This window comes from Piliocolobus tephrosceles, chromosome 3, assembly GCF_002776525.5.
Source record: "Piliocolobus tephrosceles isolate RC106 chromosome 3, ASM277652v3, whole genome shotgun sequence".
Classification (NCBI taxonomy): domain Eukaryota; kingdom Metazoa; phylum Chordata; class Mammalia; order Primates; family Cercopithecidae; genus Piliocolobus; species Piliocolobus tephrosceles.
The window spans coordinates 102480842-102500509 of record NC_045436.1 but is presented as its reverse complement, the minus strand read 5'-3'; the positions used below and the strand labels follow the sequence as shown (position 1 = coordinate 102500509).

Here is a 19668-nt window from a genome sequence, read left to right as displayed (position 1 = left end):
TTTCTTTTCTTTTCTTTTCTTTTCTTTTCTTTTCTTTTCTTTTCTTTCGACAGAGTCTCACTCTGTCACCCAGGCTGGAGTGCAGTGGTGTGATCTCAGCTCACTGCAACCTCTGCCTCTCAGGTTCAAGTGATTCTCCTGCCTCAGCCTCCTGAGTAGCTGGGATTACAGGTACCCGCCACCTCACCTGCTAATTTTTTTTTTTTTTTTTAGTAGAGACAGGGTTTCTCTATGTTGGCCAGGCTGGTCTTGAACCCTGACCTCAGGTGATCCACCCACCTCAGCCTCCCAAAGTGCTGGGATTACAGGCATGAGCTACTGCGCCCAGCCTGTGTGTATTTTTTTTAACAAGCAAAGGTGTGATTCTTCTTGGTAATTCTGTTTCTCACAGCTCTTCACCATTTCTCTGCCCAAAATTCTTGCTGTTCTTTGTACAAACTTAGTAATTTCCTGACCCACATGCCTTTGCTTTGGCCATTTCTTCTTTTTAGAATCCTAATCTTAGCCATGGTCAAGTCTTACCTATTAAAGGGCCACATATAAAAAAAGAAATTAATTCTTTATTGTAGCTGAAGTAATTTTGCTATCCTCCAAACTCTTTTTTTTCTTAGATACCTAATACTTTCTATCTTGTATTTATGTACATATTATCTCCCCAATAATACTTTAGACTCTATTAGCAAATGACCTGTAATGTTGGGAAGAAGATGTATATATAATAGTGCTTAAAATAAAGATATACTTTAAATGTTCAATAAAAGCAAACAATATATTGTATAAAAGTTGAAATATACAGTTTCATCATTACACATTGTATATATGTACCAAAACATTACACCATACCCGATAAATAAGTATGATTATGTGTCCCTTAAAAACAAAATACAACTGAATAAAAAAGGAGAGAGATATGTAGTTCTTAACTGAGTAATAATCAGTTTACTGACCTTGGTTGTGCTGGTAAGTGAATAAATCTCTTCATTTTATAGTGATAAGGAATTATGAATTGCTTTCACCTTTGGCAGTTTCTGATTGGTGCTCCCATGCTGAGGAGGGGAGAGCATCAGTCTGTAGCCAAGGATGAAGAGGAGGAATGTAGCAAGCCCTTTTCTGGTCTAGGTGGATACCAGAATCCACAGTGACAGGACAGGCAAAATTTAGGCTTTTGACATTTAGGCTTTTAGGTGGCATTCAGGCCTCTGTGTTATCTGTGATCCGCAATCATTTATAAATTTGAAGTGGTAACAGTTACACCCAAAATCATACTTTTGCCTCCAAAAGAAAGACAATCTGGAGTTAGCCATGACAGTTAGAATCCCAGCTTCCTAACTTAGATTCAGGACTTAGGTACTAGAGAACTGGACAGAAAGTCTAGTAAGTAGAATTAATTAAAATAGTGGGATGGAGATTGGCAGTGCTGAGTAAAAGAAGTGTTAGAGGGAAGTTACAGCACCATACATGCATCAGTCTCCAAGAGAAGAGGAAGAATCTGGAAAAAAAAAAAAAAAAAAAAAAGACCAAGAAGGAGCAGCCTTCATGTTGGCATACCCCAGGCCTCAGTCCCCTTGGTCTTCATTTCTTTTCTATCTTAATTCTTTTTTTTTTTTTTTTTTTTGATGACCTCATCAAGTCACATGGCTTTAAATACCATCCAGTAGGCCAGCAACTCCCAAAATATATCTGTAATTATGATTTTATCCCGCATTTCAGATCAAATTGCCTAATTGACATCCCCATTTGAATATATAACAGATATCTTAAATATAATAGGTCCCAAAGTTCTAATTCCTGCTGCCACCTCCTAACCCCCACCTCAGCAGCCTGCACTATTTTAGACAATCTCTGTTGATGGCACTCTGTCCTTCCAATTACTCAGATCAAAACTTTGATGTCATCCAGAGTCTTCTTTTTCTGAGTCTTCTTTTTCTGTCATTCCACATCCAATCTGTCAGGAAATTCTGTTATCACTACCTCTAAAACATCTTCAGTTTCCAGCAGTTTCTCACCACCTCTGTTGGCACCACTGTGCTTATTGGCCATCATCATCTCACACCAGATTATTACTGCATTGCCTTCCCAATTGGTCTCCTAGTGTTTGTTCCCCTTAGTTGATAATTTGACATAAATTGATTTTAGATTGTTTTATAATATCTGTGACATGAAATCTCACTGTTTTGAATGGTATCTTTTGGCAAGGGAAATATTGTTTTGCTTTGTCAGTTCTTTTCTAGCTAGATTGTGTGTTCTCTGTGTATGAAATAACTAAGAGGCGGCTTTTAACAGAAAACTTGTACAGTGACTGTAAAATACAACAGCATACACCTAAGACTGTGAGCTGTGATGATTAATTGAAATGATTCATTGAAATGTATTTGGCAATAACAACTGTGAACTAAGTTTCAGAAATCTGATGTATGATTGGTTAAGGCTTTGAGGACCATTGGTCTATAACACCACTTCAGTGCAACCTAAGATGTGGTAACTGATTAAAAGACGCATTCAAACACATTTTTCTTCTTTGACACCATTATTAAAGACATGTCTCAGATTCATAAAAATGCAGATTTTTAACCTTCAAAGGAGGAATGACTCTTAGTAGTTTACTTTTTAATCATAAGTCTTATTCTGATCATGTTGATGATAGATAGAGGTTAAAAAGTCAGAATGATTCAGTTCTGATAAAAAAAATTCAGTTCTGATTGTTTTCAGGAAAGTGTAGATACTCTATGATAAACTTTTGCATAAACTTCTGTCGATGTCTTATCATTTGACAGAGTGATATCAGTATAACTTATTCAGATTGAATAATGGAATTTCAGTCATAGGCCTTTTGTGATTTTTCTATAGCTGTTATCTTGAGTCTGTAACGAAGTTCACCTAGCAGTTTTCTTAAAACCTGTATTAACTTACTTTTGAGATGAGGGACAAAATGAAGTTTATTCTAATCAGTCTGTTTTGTTGAGCCTAAAGTACAGCTTTACTTTTAGGTGGAGGCCTGCTGGTGTCTAGGGAATGTATTTTTGTTAATACTCTTAGGTGTGAGCTCTTGGACATCTATACAGCCAAGCATTAAAACAAAAAGTTAAGAGACCTCATTGATCATATTTGGTAGTACAAAACAAGCTGCCTGAAATGCTAGTGAAATAATGAACACATGTAAATAAGATAAAATCTAAATTCAAGCAAAATATATACTTTGACTCAAGACATTTCATTGTAGTTAGAAACCTTGTGAATGCCTAATAGGAATTTTCAAAGGAATTGATTTCTATCCATTTCAGGACACTATAGTCTAAATCGGAATCCTAAGTTGGGAATCTATAAATGAATTATAAGTAGATCCATAAAACTTCAGAATTTATACAGAGCTTTATATTTATGGGCAATGTCCTTGAGAGAGAAACCACACCTTTCACCAGTTTCTTAAAGGAATGCATAATTCATAATAAGTTAAAGAGCTATTAATCCTTATCCTATATCTATATATCCTTGTGATAAAACATTTGAACCAAGTTTAATTCTTAAGACCAACAATGAAAGGGCTCTATTTCTAGTTTGTAGGATCTGCTATCCAGATTTTGAAAAATTAAGCCAAATCAAGGCATTGTTGTTAATAATGCTACCTGTTGTATTTATATGAATCCCAATCTTTTTGTAGCATGTTGATTTGGTATATGTTAACTACTTATTAGCATCTATACAAATAGGCTGGATTATCCATTGAAGTGATTGCTGTTTCCTGTGATTATAATTTTAAGCAATTTTCTTCTTCTTCTTTTTTTTTATTTTGGTGCAATTACAAACCAGTAAGCCTAGCTGATCCTGCTGCCCTTGGCTTCATCATTTCTCCATGGTCTCTGCTGTTGCTGCCATCTGGTAGTGTGTCATTTACAGATGAAAATATTTCCAATCAGGATCTTCGAGCATTCACTGCGCCAGAGGTTCTTCAAAATCAATCACTAAGTTCTCTCTCAGATGTTGAAAAGGTAACTGTTTAATTTTTTTATTTGGGTGGGGATAGGTCAAATAAAGATAATGGGCTACCCTGTTTCAACCCTCTGAAAAATCAATTGAGTTTTAAATGATCATGTATTCCAAGAAGTTCAGTTATTTTATTTAAGAATCCAAAATAGTTTTATAAAGATTTATAGATCTGAGAAATATATGAAAAAAGTTAGCCATTGTTTAAGTGCATGTTTACAAATACTTATTAAATACCTGCTATGTATAAAACACCGTGCCCGAGGAAGATATAGAAATAACTAGAAAGTTGACCCTGATTAACATGTACAGAACAATCTATAACAGTGATCCTCATCGTTTTTGGCACCAAGGACTGGTTTCATGGAAGACAGTTTATCCAAGGATGAGGTGGTGGGGAGATAGTTGTAGCATGAAACTGTTCCACTCAGATCATCAGGAATTAGATTCTCATAAGAAGCATGCAGCCTCAGTCCCTCACACGTGTAGTTCATAATAGGGTTCGCATTCCTATGAGAATCTAATGCCAGCATTGATCTGACAGGAGGCAGAGCTCAGGTGGTAATGTTCACTTGCCTACCACTCACCTCCTGCTGTGCAGCCGCTTCCTAATAGGCCATGGGACTGGTATGGGGCTGGAGGTGGGGGTTGGAGACCCCTGATCTCTAATATGTGGCAGGATGAAATAAATGCTATGGAGAGTGATAGTATTTTGAGAATGTACAAGATGAGCAATTCATTTTTAGTGTAGAATGATATCACAGAGAAGGGGTGGCATTTGTGTTAGGCTATGAAGAATAGATAGACTTCAGATAAATAAAAATAGGTAGAAAGGGCATTCTACTCAGAGTAATTGGTATGGGTAATGACAAGGAATAAGAAATTGTCCACCGTGATTGGGGAATGGTTGGTTAGACTGGCTAGGCTAGAACATTACTACCTAGAAGGATGTGGGTAAAGGAAGGAAGAAAGATTCTAGGTTAGAAGGAGGACGATTTTTGAATGCCAGAACTTGAGGCTTTCTTCTTAGGCAGTGGGGATCTATCACATTTTTAGGAGCATGACTGATGTAATTTGTGATTTTGGAGGTTAAATTTGACAAAAGTAGATAACTATGGGAGAAGGAAGATTTTGTGAGACTCTAATTGGGAAGTTGTTTTGTTTTGTTTTGTTCTGAGACAGAGTGTCGCTTCTTTGCCCAGGCCGGAGTGCAGTGGCATAATCTTGGCTCACTGCAACCTCCGCCTCCCAGTTTCAAGCAATTCTCCTGCCTCAGACTTCCAAGTAGGTGGGATTACAGGCACATACCAGCACACCTGGCTAATTTTTGTATCTTTAGTAGAGACGGAGTCTCACCATGTTGACCAGGCTGGTCTTACACTCCTGACTTCAAGTGATCCGCCTGCCTCGGCCTCCCAAAGTGCGGGGATTACAGGTGTGAGCCACTGTGCCTGGCCAAGGAGTTTTAATAGTCTGTGGAAAAGAACTGAAAATGGCTTAATGATTTTTTTGATGGCATAATGAAGAAGTAAAGGTTTATAATAGAAGTATCCAGTATGACTATAGTGATATAACTGACTTCAGACTAAGACCTAATTTTAGTGTCAAAGTTATGAAAAAAATCTAGGCATATATATTGTGTTTTATAGCAGACATTGGGTAATTGTATTATATAGCAGGCTGTGGGTAATTTAGCGCTATAGGGTACTCCAGATAATACAGAATTGGCTATGAACATTCCCATGTATCGTTCCACATAAGTGTAAAAATTAACCTAGTAATTTCCTAATAACAAAATCATTAAACCAAAAATATACACATGTTAAACTTCACTATACATTATCTAATTGCCATCTAAAGGAATTCTACCAATTTCTTTCTACTGACAATCATACTTTTGTCTTCAGAGATTGAATGTGTATGAGTGTGTGCATGATGACTAAGCTAAAGGAAGGCATCTTGATTTGAGCCGTCAATTATGTATCTGAAAAAAGACTGACAAGAATTGGTAGAGTGAATTCTGATTTAAATTTCTCTACCTTTGATATTCCATGAGCTACTTAAGAATTTTGAGAGGTACAAGCAACCATTGAAAGGAGATGATAGCTATGAGGTAGGGGTAATGCTTAAGGCATTAGACTAAAAAATTTCCCATTACGTAAGATGAAGTACTTGAAAAGAACTTTTTGTATATTACAGAGTAGATATGGTCTTGGTCATTGTTATGTATCATGAAAGTATTCAAGTGTAGCAGTAATGTTTTATTAAGCTGGATGGTATATATAGAGTTATTCATTTTTATTATTTAAATAGGATGCAGTCATTCTGTACCCTGTATGATTCATTTAATAATCTTTTAAAAGAGGGATTAGAACATTGGAAATAGGTATGGTATGTGTGCATAGGTATTATGAATTCTTTCTGTAAGCATTTAAAATCCACCATACAATTTAAAAAGTGCTTAGTAGAAATTTGAGATGCACAAGTGCTTTTCTGATTTTCTGAGAGGTTTCCCAATTTGCCTTGTGACGTCTAGACCCCCAAACAAGTTAACCCTGTGTTTAGGAATAACTGTTAGAACACATGTTTCGGAAAATGACTAAAGTCACTCTATTATTTTGCCAAGTGTTTAGAGAAGCAATGTTGGGGATTAAATGGGTGTGGGGTTGTCGCCATTATCACGTGAAAGTTTGTTTCTTAGTCTGTCTAATTGGAACTTCTAGCTTCCCCATGCCTCAAAATCTTAAGAGTAATTTTAAATACAAAGAAAATCAAGTTTCTTGATCCTATTCATAACAGGAAGCAAAGGTCAGAGGAGTAGCCATGTATTCTAGCACAGTATTCTGGTTTTAAAATGGCAAGGGCATTTTGAAAACGAGGAAAGTAGCTGCACTTAATGACTTTCATGAGTTAAGAATATGCTATTAACTAGCACTCAATAAATGTTTGCAGTTGATGACATATAAATTTTTTTATAATGCTCAGTGCCTAGCACTCTTGATACATGCAAATGTTCTCTTCATTCAGAGGGACTTACACTTAAAAGTGTTTTGTAAACTGTACACGTTTGTATGAAAAAACTCTCTTACTATATCAACTATGTAAATAGGCATTTTCATTTATTTACCTTAAAACTTTACTTTTCAAGATAACATCCCTTTAAATGAGTAGACAGGTTTATACAGGCCACACTAAGCTTTTTATCCTCTGGCTTTTCCCTTTTATTGGGTAATTTTCTACTTCCTGCTTGCTTGGCAGAACGTGTATTTATTTGACAATTTTTTGAAGTCGGTTTGATGGAATGGAACTTGCATCAAGTTCCTGTTGTGCTTTCTGTTCAAAAATATTGATGTGCACCAGAGATTTGTACTATGTCTCTGATAAATTAATCTTGTTTATTGCCACTAATTTGTAGTCTAAATATCAAGAATTATTGCTCTCTGTGCTTTTTGAAAATCAAGGATCATCTTTAGAAGGACAATAACAGTAAATCTACTTACCCAAGCTTAGCAGAAGCCTCAACCGAACTTGACCAAAAAACAACCAAATGCCCTTAATCACACTTTACCATACATACTTTGTGTTAAATCTTGTTAATCCATTCTCTGTCCCGTTTTCATTCATTCATAAATTTGACAAATGTTTGTTATATACCAGGACCCTGTGCCAGTGAAGAAGAAACTCTAGGCTTGTCTAGTGACAGAGTTCAACATATAATCATATAATTAAATTGAAAATGTTAACTGTTGGGGTTGTAGAGGTACCATCTCACATCCATTAGGATGGCTACTATCAAAAGAACAGGACATAACAACTGTTGGTGAGAATGCAGAGAAATTGGAACCCTTGTGTGTTGTTGGTGAGAATGTGAAATTGTACAGTCACTATGGAAAGCAGTATAAAGGTTTCTTAAAAAATTAAAAATAGAGTTACCATATGGTCCAGCAACTTCACTTCTGAGTATATATATCCAAAAGAATTCACAGCAGGAACCCAGAGAGATATTTGCACACCCATGTTCATAGCAGTGTTATTCACAATAGCCAAAAGCTGGAAGCAACCCAAATGTTCATTGGCAGATGAGTGGATAAAAAATCTGTGGAATATACATACAATGAATATAATGCAGGCTTAAGTAAAAGGCAATCTTGTCACGTGCTACAACATGGATGAACCTGGAAGACATTATGTTAAGTGAAATAAGCAAATCTTAACAAATACTATGTGATTCCACTCATATGAAGTATCTAAAGTAGTCAAAATCATAGAAACAAAAAGGTGAAAGGTGATTGCCAAGGACTGGGCAGAGAGGGTAGAGGGAAGAATTAGTGTTTAATGAGTATAGAGTTTTAGTTTTACAAGGTGAAAAAGTTACAGAGATTGTTGCACAACAGTGTAAATATGCTTAACGCAACTAAAATACATACTTAGATGATAAATTTAATCTTTTTTATTTTATTTTATTTTTTGAGACGGAGTCTGGCTGTGTCACCAGGCTGGAGTGCAGTGGCACAATCTCAGCTCACTGCAACCTCCACCTCCCGAGTTCAAGCAGTTCTCCTGCCTCAGCCTCCCAAGTAGCTAGGACTACAGGCACACGCCACCATGCCCAGCTAAGTTTTGTATGTTTAGTAGAGACAGGGTCTCACCATGTTGGCCAGGATGGTCTCGATCGTTTGACCTCGTGATCCATCTGCCTCAGCCTCCCACAGTGCTGGGATTACAAGCGTGAGCCACCGTGCCTGGCTGGTAAATTTAATCTTGTGTGTGTTTTTTTTTTTTTTTTTTTTTAACCGCAATAAAAGATGACACCAAATCCTAGAGTTTTAATAGGTGCAAAAGCCTTATAGAAAGTTAGGTCTTTAACTATCACTTCATCATACTATGTTCCACTAGCTAAAAAACTAATTTCTGGTAATGTTATTGGAGTGTTAATGGCTTAATGTTTTGCTCTATTCAGATAACACATTTCCATCTTATTAGTCTTTAAGTCTGTATCATCTTAACTTAAAGGAATAACTCTTAAGATGGAAATTTAGCCCCATGAGAGAAGATTTAGGGCACCAAAATGGATCCTAAAATAATTCTATTTCAGCAGATTCCTGTGGCCATTCTGCAGTTGGTGGGTCTCCTCTAGAGCACTAGAACATGTTTTGGTTTGCAATATATGATACTGGTGTTGCTAGTCCTACACTAAGTAGCCTAGAGTTAAATAACTTGTCAGATATGTTATTAAGCTATTATATCTTATAAACTAACCATCACACTCAGTGTGTAAAGTGTGACGAAATGTGGAAGATAATGTGTTGTGGGAAAAGGGTTGATTTTAAAATTAGAAAATAACAACCTGCTGTTTTGAGCTTTAAAAATAATTTTGGAGGTCACTTTTAGGAAATATCGAAAGAAAAGAGTTATGACTAAGTAAATTTGTGCAATTGCTTTATATATCAGATCTTAACCTAAGTTCCATCATATCCTCAGAGGTCAAAGGAATAAGTTCAAGAGGCCATTAAAAGTTTAAAAATTGTATGCATACCAAAAAAATGTGTCTTCATATATTCTTCTGGATAGAGGGATCATAACTGTTATTCTTGCTTCTTTCTAAAGAGCTAAAAAATCATTGGCTATTTGCTGACAGATCCCAAAGGTATATATCTCTAGCACCATGCTCTTGACTTTTATGTAAAGCTACTTATTAGATATCTTCACTGGAATGTGCCACAGGCATCTGAGACTCAATAGATCTGAAATTAAACTCATTGTTTCTTCTCATACCCTGAAACTTTTCTCCCTTCCATTGTGTTTCCTATAAATGAATGGACCATCATTTCCCCAATTTCCAAGGAAAAATCTAAGGTGTCATTCTTAATTTTTCATTCACCTCTGGCCCGATTTCCTAAATCCTATGATTAATTTCTTTTGAGTCTACCTTTTTAGTATATCTCATATATGTCTACATATATTAGCTTTCACTGCTTCCACCTCAGTTCAGTCCATCACAAATGACCAGTGCTGCAAACACTTCTCATAATCTCCCAACTCCAGTCTTGCCCATGGCTAGTCCATTCTTTAAAGTGCAGTCAGTGCAGTTTTGAAAGCCCATATATGACCGTGTTCTATTCCTGTTTAAAATTATTCAGATTCTCCATGTCCCCTGAATGAACTCTTGACTCCTGAGCATGGCCTTCAAGGTCATACTCTATTGGCCTTGTCTGAGTCGTCTTTGTGTCAAACTCTGTGCTTCAGTCATTCTGAATTTACTTCAGTGTCTGAGATATGCTACATACTTTCTTTCTTCTCAACCTTTGTGCATTCTCTTCTTTCAGCTTTGAAAACTCTTTTCACCCAGACTGATGCTATTTTGACTCTCGACTCATCCCCTCACTGTCTGGCTAACTTTTATTGTAGATGTGAAGCTTTCTCTTATGCTCTATTGTTCTCTCTGTGTACTTCTCATATGTCACATTATCTTATCTTGTATACAGCAGGGAAGATTGGATATGGAAGGGACCCTGATTGTCCTCATTATTGTATCCCCTATCCTCTCTACTAGTGGTTCTCAAAGTCTGCTCCTTCCAATCAGCATCACTATCACCTGGGAATTTTTTAGAAAAGCAAGTTCTCAGGCTCTACTCCAGACCTACTGAATCAGACATCCTGGAGGTATGACGCAGCCACCTGTGTTTTATCAGACCCTTCGGGTGATTCTGATGCATAACATAGTTTGAGAACAGTTCCTCTATGCCATATTTGGTAATGAGTAAAAATTTTTTAACCCAGAGGTATCTATGATTTGTTACCACACAGTCCCAGGGGTGTGTTGCTAAAAGGAGCTATGTAGCACATGTAAAGCAGCTCATATTTCTTCACAGAGATCCAGAGATGGCTGGATAAGAGGTATGTGCACATCAGACTGCAGTGTCTCACCCAGCCTGTCTCTTGTGGTCATTGAGGCAAATCTTTGAAGGCTTTTCGTCTCCTCTTTAGAGAATGGATCAAGAGGTAGAAAGTATTCTGTTAGCCTTCCCAATGATGATAATTTTATTATCCCATTTTATATTTCAACAAATATTTATCATGTGTGGATTCTGGGTTGAATTCTGGCTTTGTCACCTAAGGGATATATGAACTCAGGCAATTTGCTTAACCTCTTCATGCCTCAGGTGCCTTATGTCTATGGTGTTAATAATAATACTTACCATGTAGGGTTGTTAGAAAATGAAATAAGGTAATACATATAAAGTGCTTGGGACAGTACCCAGCATGTAGTAAGCATTCAAGAAATAGTGACTATCACTATTGTATGTCAAATGCTGTGCTAGGTCTAGGGATAGAGTGGTGAATGGGACAAAATCCCACTGTGCATGGAGTTTATATTCCAGTACATTATAACTGTGCAGACAGAAATGTGTTTCTATCCTACAGGAGTTATATTAATGAGCTTCCTTGACTCTCATCTTTCCATGTCACATTTTCTTTGTATCCCTATCTCTGGTTCCTCCCTTTTCACATATATACTTAACTGCCTGAATTTCTCAAGTCTGCTTTCTAAGTTTAGCCATTCCAGTTCTTTCTTCTTCAGCCCTACTGCTGGCACTATGGTGAAGTTCTCATTTCTCTTCTCTTGGGCTTTTGTCATGTCTCCTAACTCTTATTCCTGCTTCTTGACTGTTCTCTTTGCCACTGTCAGATTAATACCCCTGATCATGTCATACCCCTGATCATGAGGGATTTTTCCCCTCAAAAACCTTCATTGTGTTGCTACAGATTCCTTAACCAAACATGAAAATCTCTCCAGAGTCTGGTCCCAACTACCTTCTCACTCCTCTTTTTTAGATGCACAAGCTGTAGCCAGTGGTTTTTAGGCAGATCTTGTGCTTCTGGGATCCACTTCTATGCATGGCAATGCCTTTCTTCCCTGTTTTCATTTTTCCACATCCTACGTACCATCCATTCTTTCAGTGAGCATCTACTGAGGACTTATAATATGTCCAACACTATAAGAGGTCAAGGAGATACAAAGATGAATAAGGAGTAGACCTTACTCTCAAAGGGCCAGGAGGCTGAGAGACAAAGAAATGGTGATGGTGATGATGATGATGATGATGATAATGTGCAGGGAATATACACAATGATAATAGATCTATACAGAATATTAAGAGCAAAGAGAGGGACACATAATCTATGTTCCAAGTCTCAACTTAACTCCTCTCTACTTTAAGTTTCTTCTAATTCCTCTGTAGTCAAAAGGAACCTTTTCTTGTCTCCTTGAGTTTCCTTAGCACAAATTTATTACTACTTTGTTTAATACATAGGTGCATACATATATATTTATATCTCTCTCCTGTTAGACTTCTAATTCTGGAAAAGGATATACAGATTAAATTATTAGTTTTCAGCCAGAGGCAGTTTTCCCTCCTATGGAACATTTAGCAATATCTGGAGACAATTTTGGTTGTCATAACTGAGAGGGTAGGAGTAGATAGTACTATTGGCATCTAATGGGTAGAAGCCATAGATCCTGATCAATATCCTACAATTTACAGGGCAGCTCTGCACTGCAAAGAATTATCCAGTCCCAAACATCAGTAGTGCTGAGGGTAAGAAACTGAAGCCAGAGTTAGAATTTTGCCTCTGTCAATTAAATAGCTGTGTGACCCTGGGCAAGTTACCTTCCCTGTGCAAGATTGAATGAGCTAATGTATATAATGTAGGCCAGGCATGGTGACTTACACCTGTAATTCCAGCACCTTGGGAGACCAAGGAAGGCAGATCACCTGAGGTCAGGAGTTCGAGACCAGCCTGGCCAACATGGCGAAACCCCATCTCTACTAAAACTACAGAAATTAGCTGCTCATGGTGGCAGGTGCCTGTAATCCCAGCTATTCAAGAGGCTGAGGCAGGGAGAATCACTTAAACACAGGAGGCGAAGGTTGCAGTGAGCCAATATCATGCCACTGCACTCCAGCCTGGGCAGCAGAGTAAGACTCTGTCTAAAAAAAGAAGAAGAAAGGAAAGAAAAAGAAATATATAATGTAAGCTTGGCACACAGTAAGCATTATGTGTATGCTAGCTGTTTATATTTAAATACATATAATGATATATATTAGCTTATGATAGTGGTGTTATAGATACCAGGATCAAATATTTGTATCTTATCACACTCCATAGTTCAGTGACTTTCAGAAAAAATGTTGACTGAATTGGTAGTTGTCTAGCTCTTCTATGCATGCATGTCATCTAGAATCAGCTCTTCCATCTTTTCATTGAATCCTGTATATACAAATCATCACTATCAAAGGCACCCACCTCTATAGGACTGTGTCCTGGCCTGCTATAGTGCTATACTAAGGAAGGGAAATAGAGCATCTCTGTGCTGTCCGTAAAGTACAGATGGACCAACAAAGGTCACGAAACCACAAATTCCCTGAGAAGCTAAATAAGCAATACAAATGAGAAGCAGATCAAAACTTTTTTAAACTTATACTGCCTGATTCTTTTTTGGCCCTGGACTTGTTGATATCTTTAGTAGAAGATATTTGTCAGCTGGATTGTGGATTCCCCTTTTTTCTCATTACATAAAAAACAAAAGAGAATATGTATATCAAATACTTGCTTGTTTTTGAGTAATCCTTCCTGTGTGTGACCTTCCTCCTTTCTACACAATATACATATATGCAGTCTGTAACCCATCTACTGCTGCTATTTATGAACCAGATGAACTAAGCACTGTCAGTGATGTCAGTGCTACTGAATTAATTTAGTTACATCTTTGTATTAGTGATCTTTTTCCCTGTGTCTTTTCAGGCTGCATCAACAGTACAAACTCTTGTAATTTATGAATAATATGTATGAAAGCATCATGCACTGACCCTGTACCGACTGTTTGGAATAGATGTAAAAGCATTTTTCTTTGTATTCTGTAAGAAATATTTTTCTAATATTAGATATCAGGTGGTATTATCGTGTTATTTTAACAAAGATCTGACATACCTGGAGTTATCTAACAACTCAACAATGTATTTTTAATTATGATTTAAAATGTTACTAAAAGTATGGAACCCATATAAAATATCATCCTAGTAAAGTAGCAATTATCATTTTGCATATTTTATTTTTTCTACAGAGGTATTCCATACCTATATGTATTAGTCAAGGTTCTGCAGAGAAACAGAACCAATAGAGTGTGTGTGTGTGTGTGTGTGTGTGTGTGTGTGTATTTGTATATATAGAGAGATTTATTATAAAGGGTTGGCTCATGCAATTATGAAGGCTCACAAGCTCCAAGATCCTCAGGATGAGTTTGTAAACTGGAGATTCAGGAGAGCCAATGGTGTAGTTCAAGTCTGAGTCTGAAGTTCAGAGAAACAGAAGAATTGCTGGTGTAGTTCTAGTTCAAAGACTGGCAGGCTCAAGACCCAAGAGGATTTCAGTTTGAGTCCAAAGGAGGAAAATGCTGATATCCCAGTTCTAAGGCAGTTAGGCAGAAAGAATTCTCTCACTCAGAGGAGAGTTAACCTTTCTGTTCTTTTCAGGCCTTCAACTGACTGGAAAGGGCCCACCAATGATAGGGAGGGCAGTCTGCTTTCCTCAGTCTACTGATGTAAATGTTAATCTCACCCAAAAACACTTCCACAGAAACACACAGAATGAGATTTGACCAAATGATCTGGGCATCCTTTGGTCCAGTCAGGTTGACACATACAACTAACCATTATACGATATACATAGGTGATCAGCAAATGTACAATTTTATAACCTAGTTTTAAGAATGTTTTATTATAGTCATATATAAAAATTATTAACATATAGTAACTCACTTTGGCATATTGAGAAGTAAATATAATAAAGAATCTTAAAGCATGGGCCACATCTCAAAGAATCATAAACCAAAATTAATAGAGCATTCAATTAGTCCTTTATGCTAAAGCTATGAAAAATGTTTTTCATATATGAGGCTCTTTGAAAAGGTATTTACATTTAAGACTCTTTGGAAAGAAACTTAAAGAGAAATATGATAACAATAGTCTGCACTAGCCTGGCTTGAACTTCTTGCACATTTAATTTAATTCAGCAGACATGTATTGAATATCTACTATGTAAAGTTCTGTGTTACTTGCTAAGAGGGACACTAAAACAAAAAGCTGTTCCCCTCAAGGAAGCAAACAAGGACTCATCTAACTATACAACAAGATAATATTAGTTAACTACGTCATCAGAGATACTATTGAAGTGTGATGCAGGAATATAACTGTATCATATATGAGATAATGCTTTAACTTGTTTGGAAGTATTTATACAGCATATATAAGGGGAAACATCGTCTCTGGCCTATCAATAATGGCCAGAGACAAAGAAAGAATATTTTTGGTGGAAAGAACAGCTCACAAAAAGCTGAGAAAGAAAAGGATGTATTTTGCCAACAGAAAATTATCTAGATATGCTGAGTGTTTAGGTTGTGATAAGGGAAGGAACGATGATAGAAGAAAACTTAAAAACCTGCTTGCAGAATGGAAATAGAAGCAGGTCAAAGTGACCCCTGAATATCGTTGTTTTAAAATTTGAATGTTTAAAAATTGAGAGCCATGAACATATTTGAAAAGTGGAACAACTTTTCTAATCTGTAATTGAGAAATAATTTGTGAAGCAATTTAAGGGATATATTAAAGCGTTGTGCGATTGTAAGAAGGATACCCACTTTTATTACATATATCTGACTGATTTCTAAAGAGGATTTGAGATAGTTTATAGCATTGAAAAATAAAGGTGAAAAAAAATAGGAGCCAAGTAAATAAAGGCAAGAAAATAAGATGAAGCTGTAGTACTGAAACAAAATGAAACAACAACAAAAGCACATGGCAAGAATTCAATATTGATAGAAGTGGCCCAGAAGATTAGCTCTGAACCTCTTAACAGAAGGAAATAGGAAAGATGATTACTTATTACTGAGATCTTGCTTCTTGTGTCACAGAAAAAAATAGAAGCAATCAAGACTTTCCCTAGCATTCCTCTAGCAGCCTCCCCATGTGAATTCCCATATGCTCTGCCATCTTACTACAGATAAACTGTCCATGCTCTTCTATAAAGCCAACTCTTCCATTTGTGCTTTAGCGTCTATCTCCTTATCTACTTAACAGTGTTCCTCTAGCAATCTCCATTCTCTCCTGCATTTCCAGTTTTCCCTGTTGAATCATTTCTATCAGCATAAAAATATGTTGTTTTTTTTAATCTTTAAGAAACAAAAAAAGCAAACAACCTAAAGAAAACTCCTTTGATTCATCTTCCTTCTCCTTGTACTACGCTACCCATTCATTGTGAGAAAATGTTAATGAAAACTGCACTGAGGAAAGACAAAAACCAAAAAACTGCAGTGAGGCCAAGTGAGATGGTTCTTGCCTATAATCCCAGCACACTGAGAGGCCAAGGCAGGAGGATCCCTTGACGTCAGGAGTTCGAGAACAGCCTTGGCAATATAGAGAGATCCCCATCTCTACAAAAATTTTAAAAATTACCCAGGAATGGTTTTACATGCCTGTAGTCCCAGCTACTTGAGAAGCTGAGACAGGAGGATCACTTGAGCCCAGGAGTTTGAGGCAACAGTGAGCTATGATTGGACCACCTCATTCCAGGCTGGGCAACAGAGAAAGATCCTGTCAAAAAAACAAAACAAAACAAAACAAAAACTGCAGTGATGCAGTGAGATTTATTGGTCAATTTTTAGATTGGCAAAACCCCAAGTCTTCATAATACCTCTATGGACAAGGCTTGTGGAAAAACTCTTACTTGTTACTGGTAGAAGTACAAAATGGTACAACTGTTATGTAAGGGAATCTGACAATCTGTATAAAAACTACAGATGATTTACTTTCTCATCCATTATCTCAGAGAATCAATTTGAGAGAAATACATACAAGGCTGTTTGCTGAAACATCATTTATAGTAGCAAAGGTTTGAAAAAATTTTTTTAATTCTCTGTTAATAACAGATTGGTTATATAAACAGTGCTACAACCACTAATGGAATTCTGTGTATCATTTTAAAAAAATAAGATCTCTAAGCATTGATATGGAAATATCTATTGATAAGTTAAAAATGCAAGGTACCTGCCGGGCTCAGTGGCTCACACCTGTAATCCCAGCACTTTGGGAGGTCAAGGCGTACAGATCACCTGAGGTCAGGAATTCAACACCAGCCTGGCCAATATGGCGAAACCCCTTCTCTACTTAAAATAGAAAAATTAGTCAGGCATGGTGGTGGGCACCTCTAACCCCAGCTACTCAGGAGCCTGAGAAAGAGAATCGCCAGGGGATGGAGGTTGCAGTGAGCTGAGATTGGGCCACTGCACTCCAGCCTGGGCGACAGAGCCAGACTCTGCCTCAAAAAAAAAAAAGCAAAGTGCCTAGTAATTTTTAAGGTTTCTGATCTTTTGTAAAAGGAGGAAATAAGAATATATATTCATATTTGCTTGAATTTGCATAAGGAAACTTTAAAAGCTAACAGAAATGATTATTGATAAAGGATGGGCTGGGGAATTAGAAAAACATCTGTTGTAATAATTTCCAGTCTTACTATCTCTTTTAAGCTCTCATATACTTTTATGTAAAATACAAAATGATGATTTTCTCAAATTGTGTATTTTATTTTCTTTGGAACAAAATAATCTGTATTTATAGCACTTGCTAAATTTTCTATTGTATTTTATCATAAAATTATTTCTTAAAAATTCTATTCCTAGATCCACATTTATTCTCTTGGAATGACACTCTATTGGGGGGCTGATCATGAAGTGCCTCAGAGCCAAGTAAGTTACGTGTTTACAGTTGTTACACTTTTTACATGTGTTCAATTTTACACCTTTTATCGTAGCTCTTCAACGTATTTATATGTGTTCTACAGCTTGCCGTCAGGTGTACCAGCGTTCCTATGGAGGTTGTTTATATTAATAATGTCATACTTTCAGGATGAACTTACAATAAAGTACTAAAGACACTATTTTTAAGGTATTCCTAGAACTACCCAGGTTTCAACAACTCAATCTGTGAGATGGAGCTGGCCTCTTCAAAAATCATAGCAAGATAAATGGGAGTATACTTTTTTTTTTTTTTTTTGGTTGAGACAGAGTCTTGCTCTGTTGCCCAGGCTGGAGTGCAGTGGCTGGATCTCAGCTCACTGCAAGCTCCGCCTCCCGGGTTTACACCATTCTCCTGCCTCAGCCTCCCAGGTAGCTGGGACTACAGGCGCCCACCACCTCACCCGGCTAGTTTTTTGTATTTTTTTTTAGTAGAGATGGGGTTTCACTGTATTAGCCAGGATGGTCTCGATCTCCTGACCTCGTGATCCGCCCGTCTCGGCCTCCCAAAGTGCTGGGATTACAGGCTTGAGCCACCGCGCCCGGCCATTTTATCTAATTTAGTGACTGTTAAGAGGGAGTGGAAATCTCTTGTCTTTGATGATTCATTCTACTGAATGTGATAGCTTTTTTGATGCAAAAACTCTAGGAATAGTAGCCCTATGTCTCTGAGTATTGTATTAGAGAATGTCATAGCTTTTTCTCTTGGCACTTCAAATCATACATCATACTTCACCACCCCTATAGCAGCAGACACAGGTATTAAAGTAATACTTGCCGAGGTCCTGGGCCATGTTTGCCATTGGGCTGCTTCTAATCATTATTTTCTAAAATAATTCTGATTCCTAAAGACCAATATAAACATAGTAGTAAATAGTAATTGAAAATTTAAAAATAGTTATATTTTATCAAGGCAAGATATAACATATAGAATTAGGTTTTATTTTAGGCATTTATAAGTAAAAACCAAAAATAACTAGGTGTGTTTTTTTCTTATTAAATAAAAGAAGTAACAAGCATTTTAGCCTTTTATTCTAAAATACAAACATCTTAAGATCCATAAAAGATAAATGATATTCTTTACTTCATTTGGTTTTATTTTGTATCATGAAAAATAATGTATATTTTCTTTCTCTCTTCAGTTTCAATTCTGTAAATATAAATGAGAAAGTTAAAATATTGCTGGAAATGTTGGTGTCATGTATTATGCAACCTAACTTGTAAAATGTGATCACAGTCTATAACACTTCATGTTCTTTTCCGATAACTGGAAATAAAGTCAATATCAAATATAAATAGAGAGTCAATATCAATAAATATAAATTAAAGGGGAAATATAAACTAGTGTTTTAGGATCAGAAATCAGAATATTTTAGAAATATTTAATATTAATTTAAAAGTATTTATTAAGTACCTACCTTGTGTCAGATACTGTTAGACACTAGGACTATAGTGACCCATGCCTATACAGTTTTTTGGAAGGAATAGACAGCTAAACGGCCAATTACAACATAATGCAATAAATGCTATGTGAGGGAAAATGGAGGACGCTATGGAAAACAGAGTTGGGACTTCTGGTTAGGTTTGGAGGATCAGGACAGATTTCTTAAAGGACATTGCATCTAAGCTAACCCTAAAGGATGATATATTAATAATACCCAAATGGATAAGAAGTGGAAGGGTCATAGGAAAGGCATTTGTTTAGACCAAGGTGGATATACCAGTTTAAACTCCCATCAGCTTGGATGTGGGTTTTAATTGCTCCACTCCTTACCAATTCTTGTATTGTTAGTATTTTTATTTTTCACTGTTTTATTGGGTGTGTAGTAGCTTCTTTT

The 19668-nt window shown here is 36.6% G+C and overlaps 1 protein-coding gene across 4 annotated transcripts in view; it reads left to right on the top strand.

The window, feature by feature from the left end:
* PTPN13 (protein tyrosine phosphatase non-receptor type 13) overlaps positions 1-19668 on the top strand; it is a 222244-nt gene that overhangs the window by 66127 nt on the left and 136449 nt on the right. For all 4 annotated transcript variants that reach the window (XM_023198105.2, XM_023198108.3, XM_023198107.3 and 1 more), the window contains exons 3-4: positions 3808-3986; positions 17717-17782. In XM_023198105.2, the coding sequence (XP_023053873.2) occupies positions 3808-3986; positions 17717-17782 (245 nt within the window). The remainder of the gene's footprint in view (positions 1-3807; positions 3987-17716; positions 17783-19668) is intronic.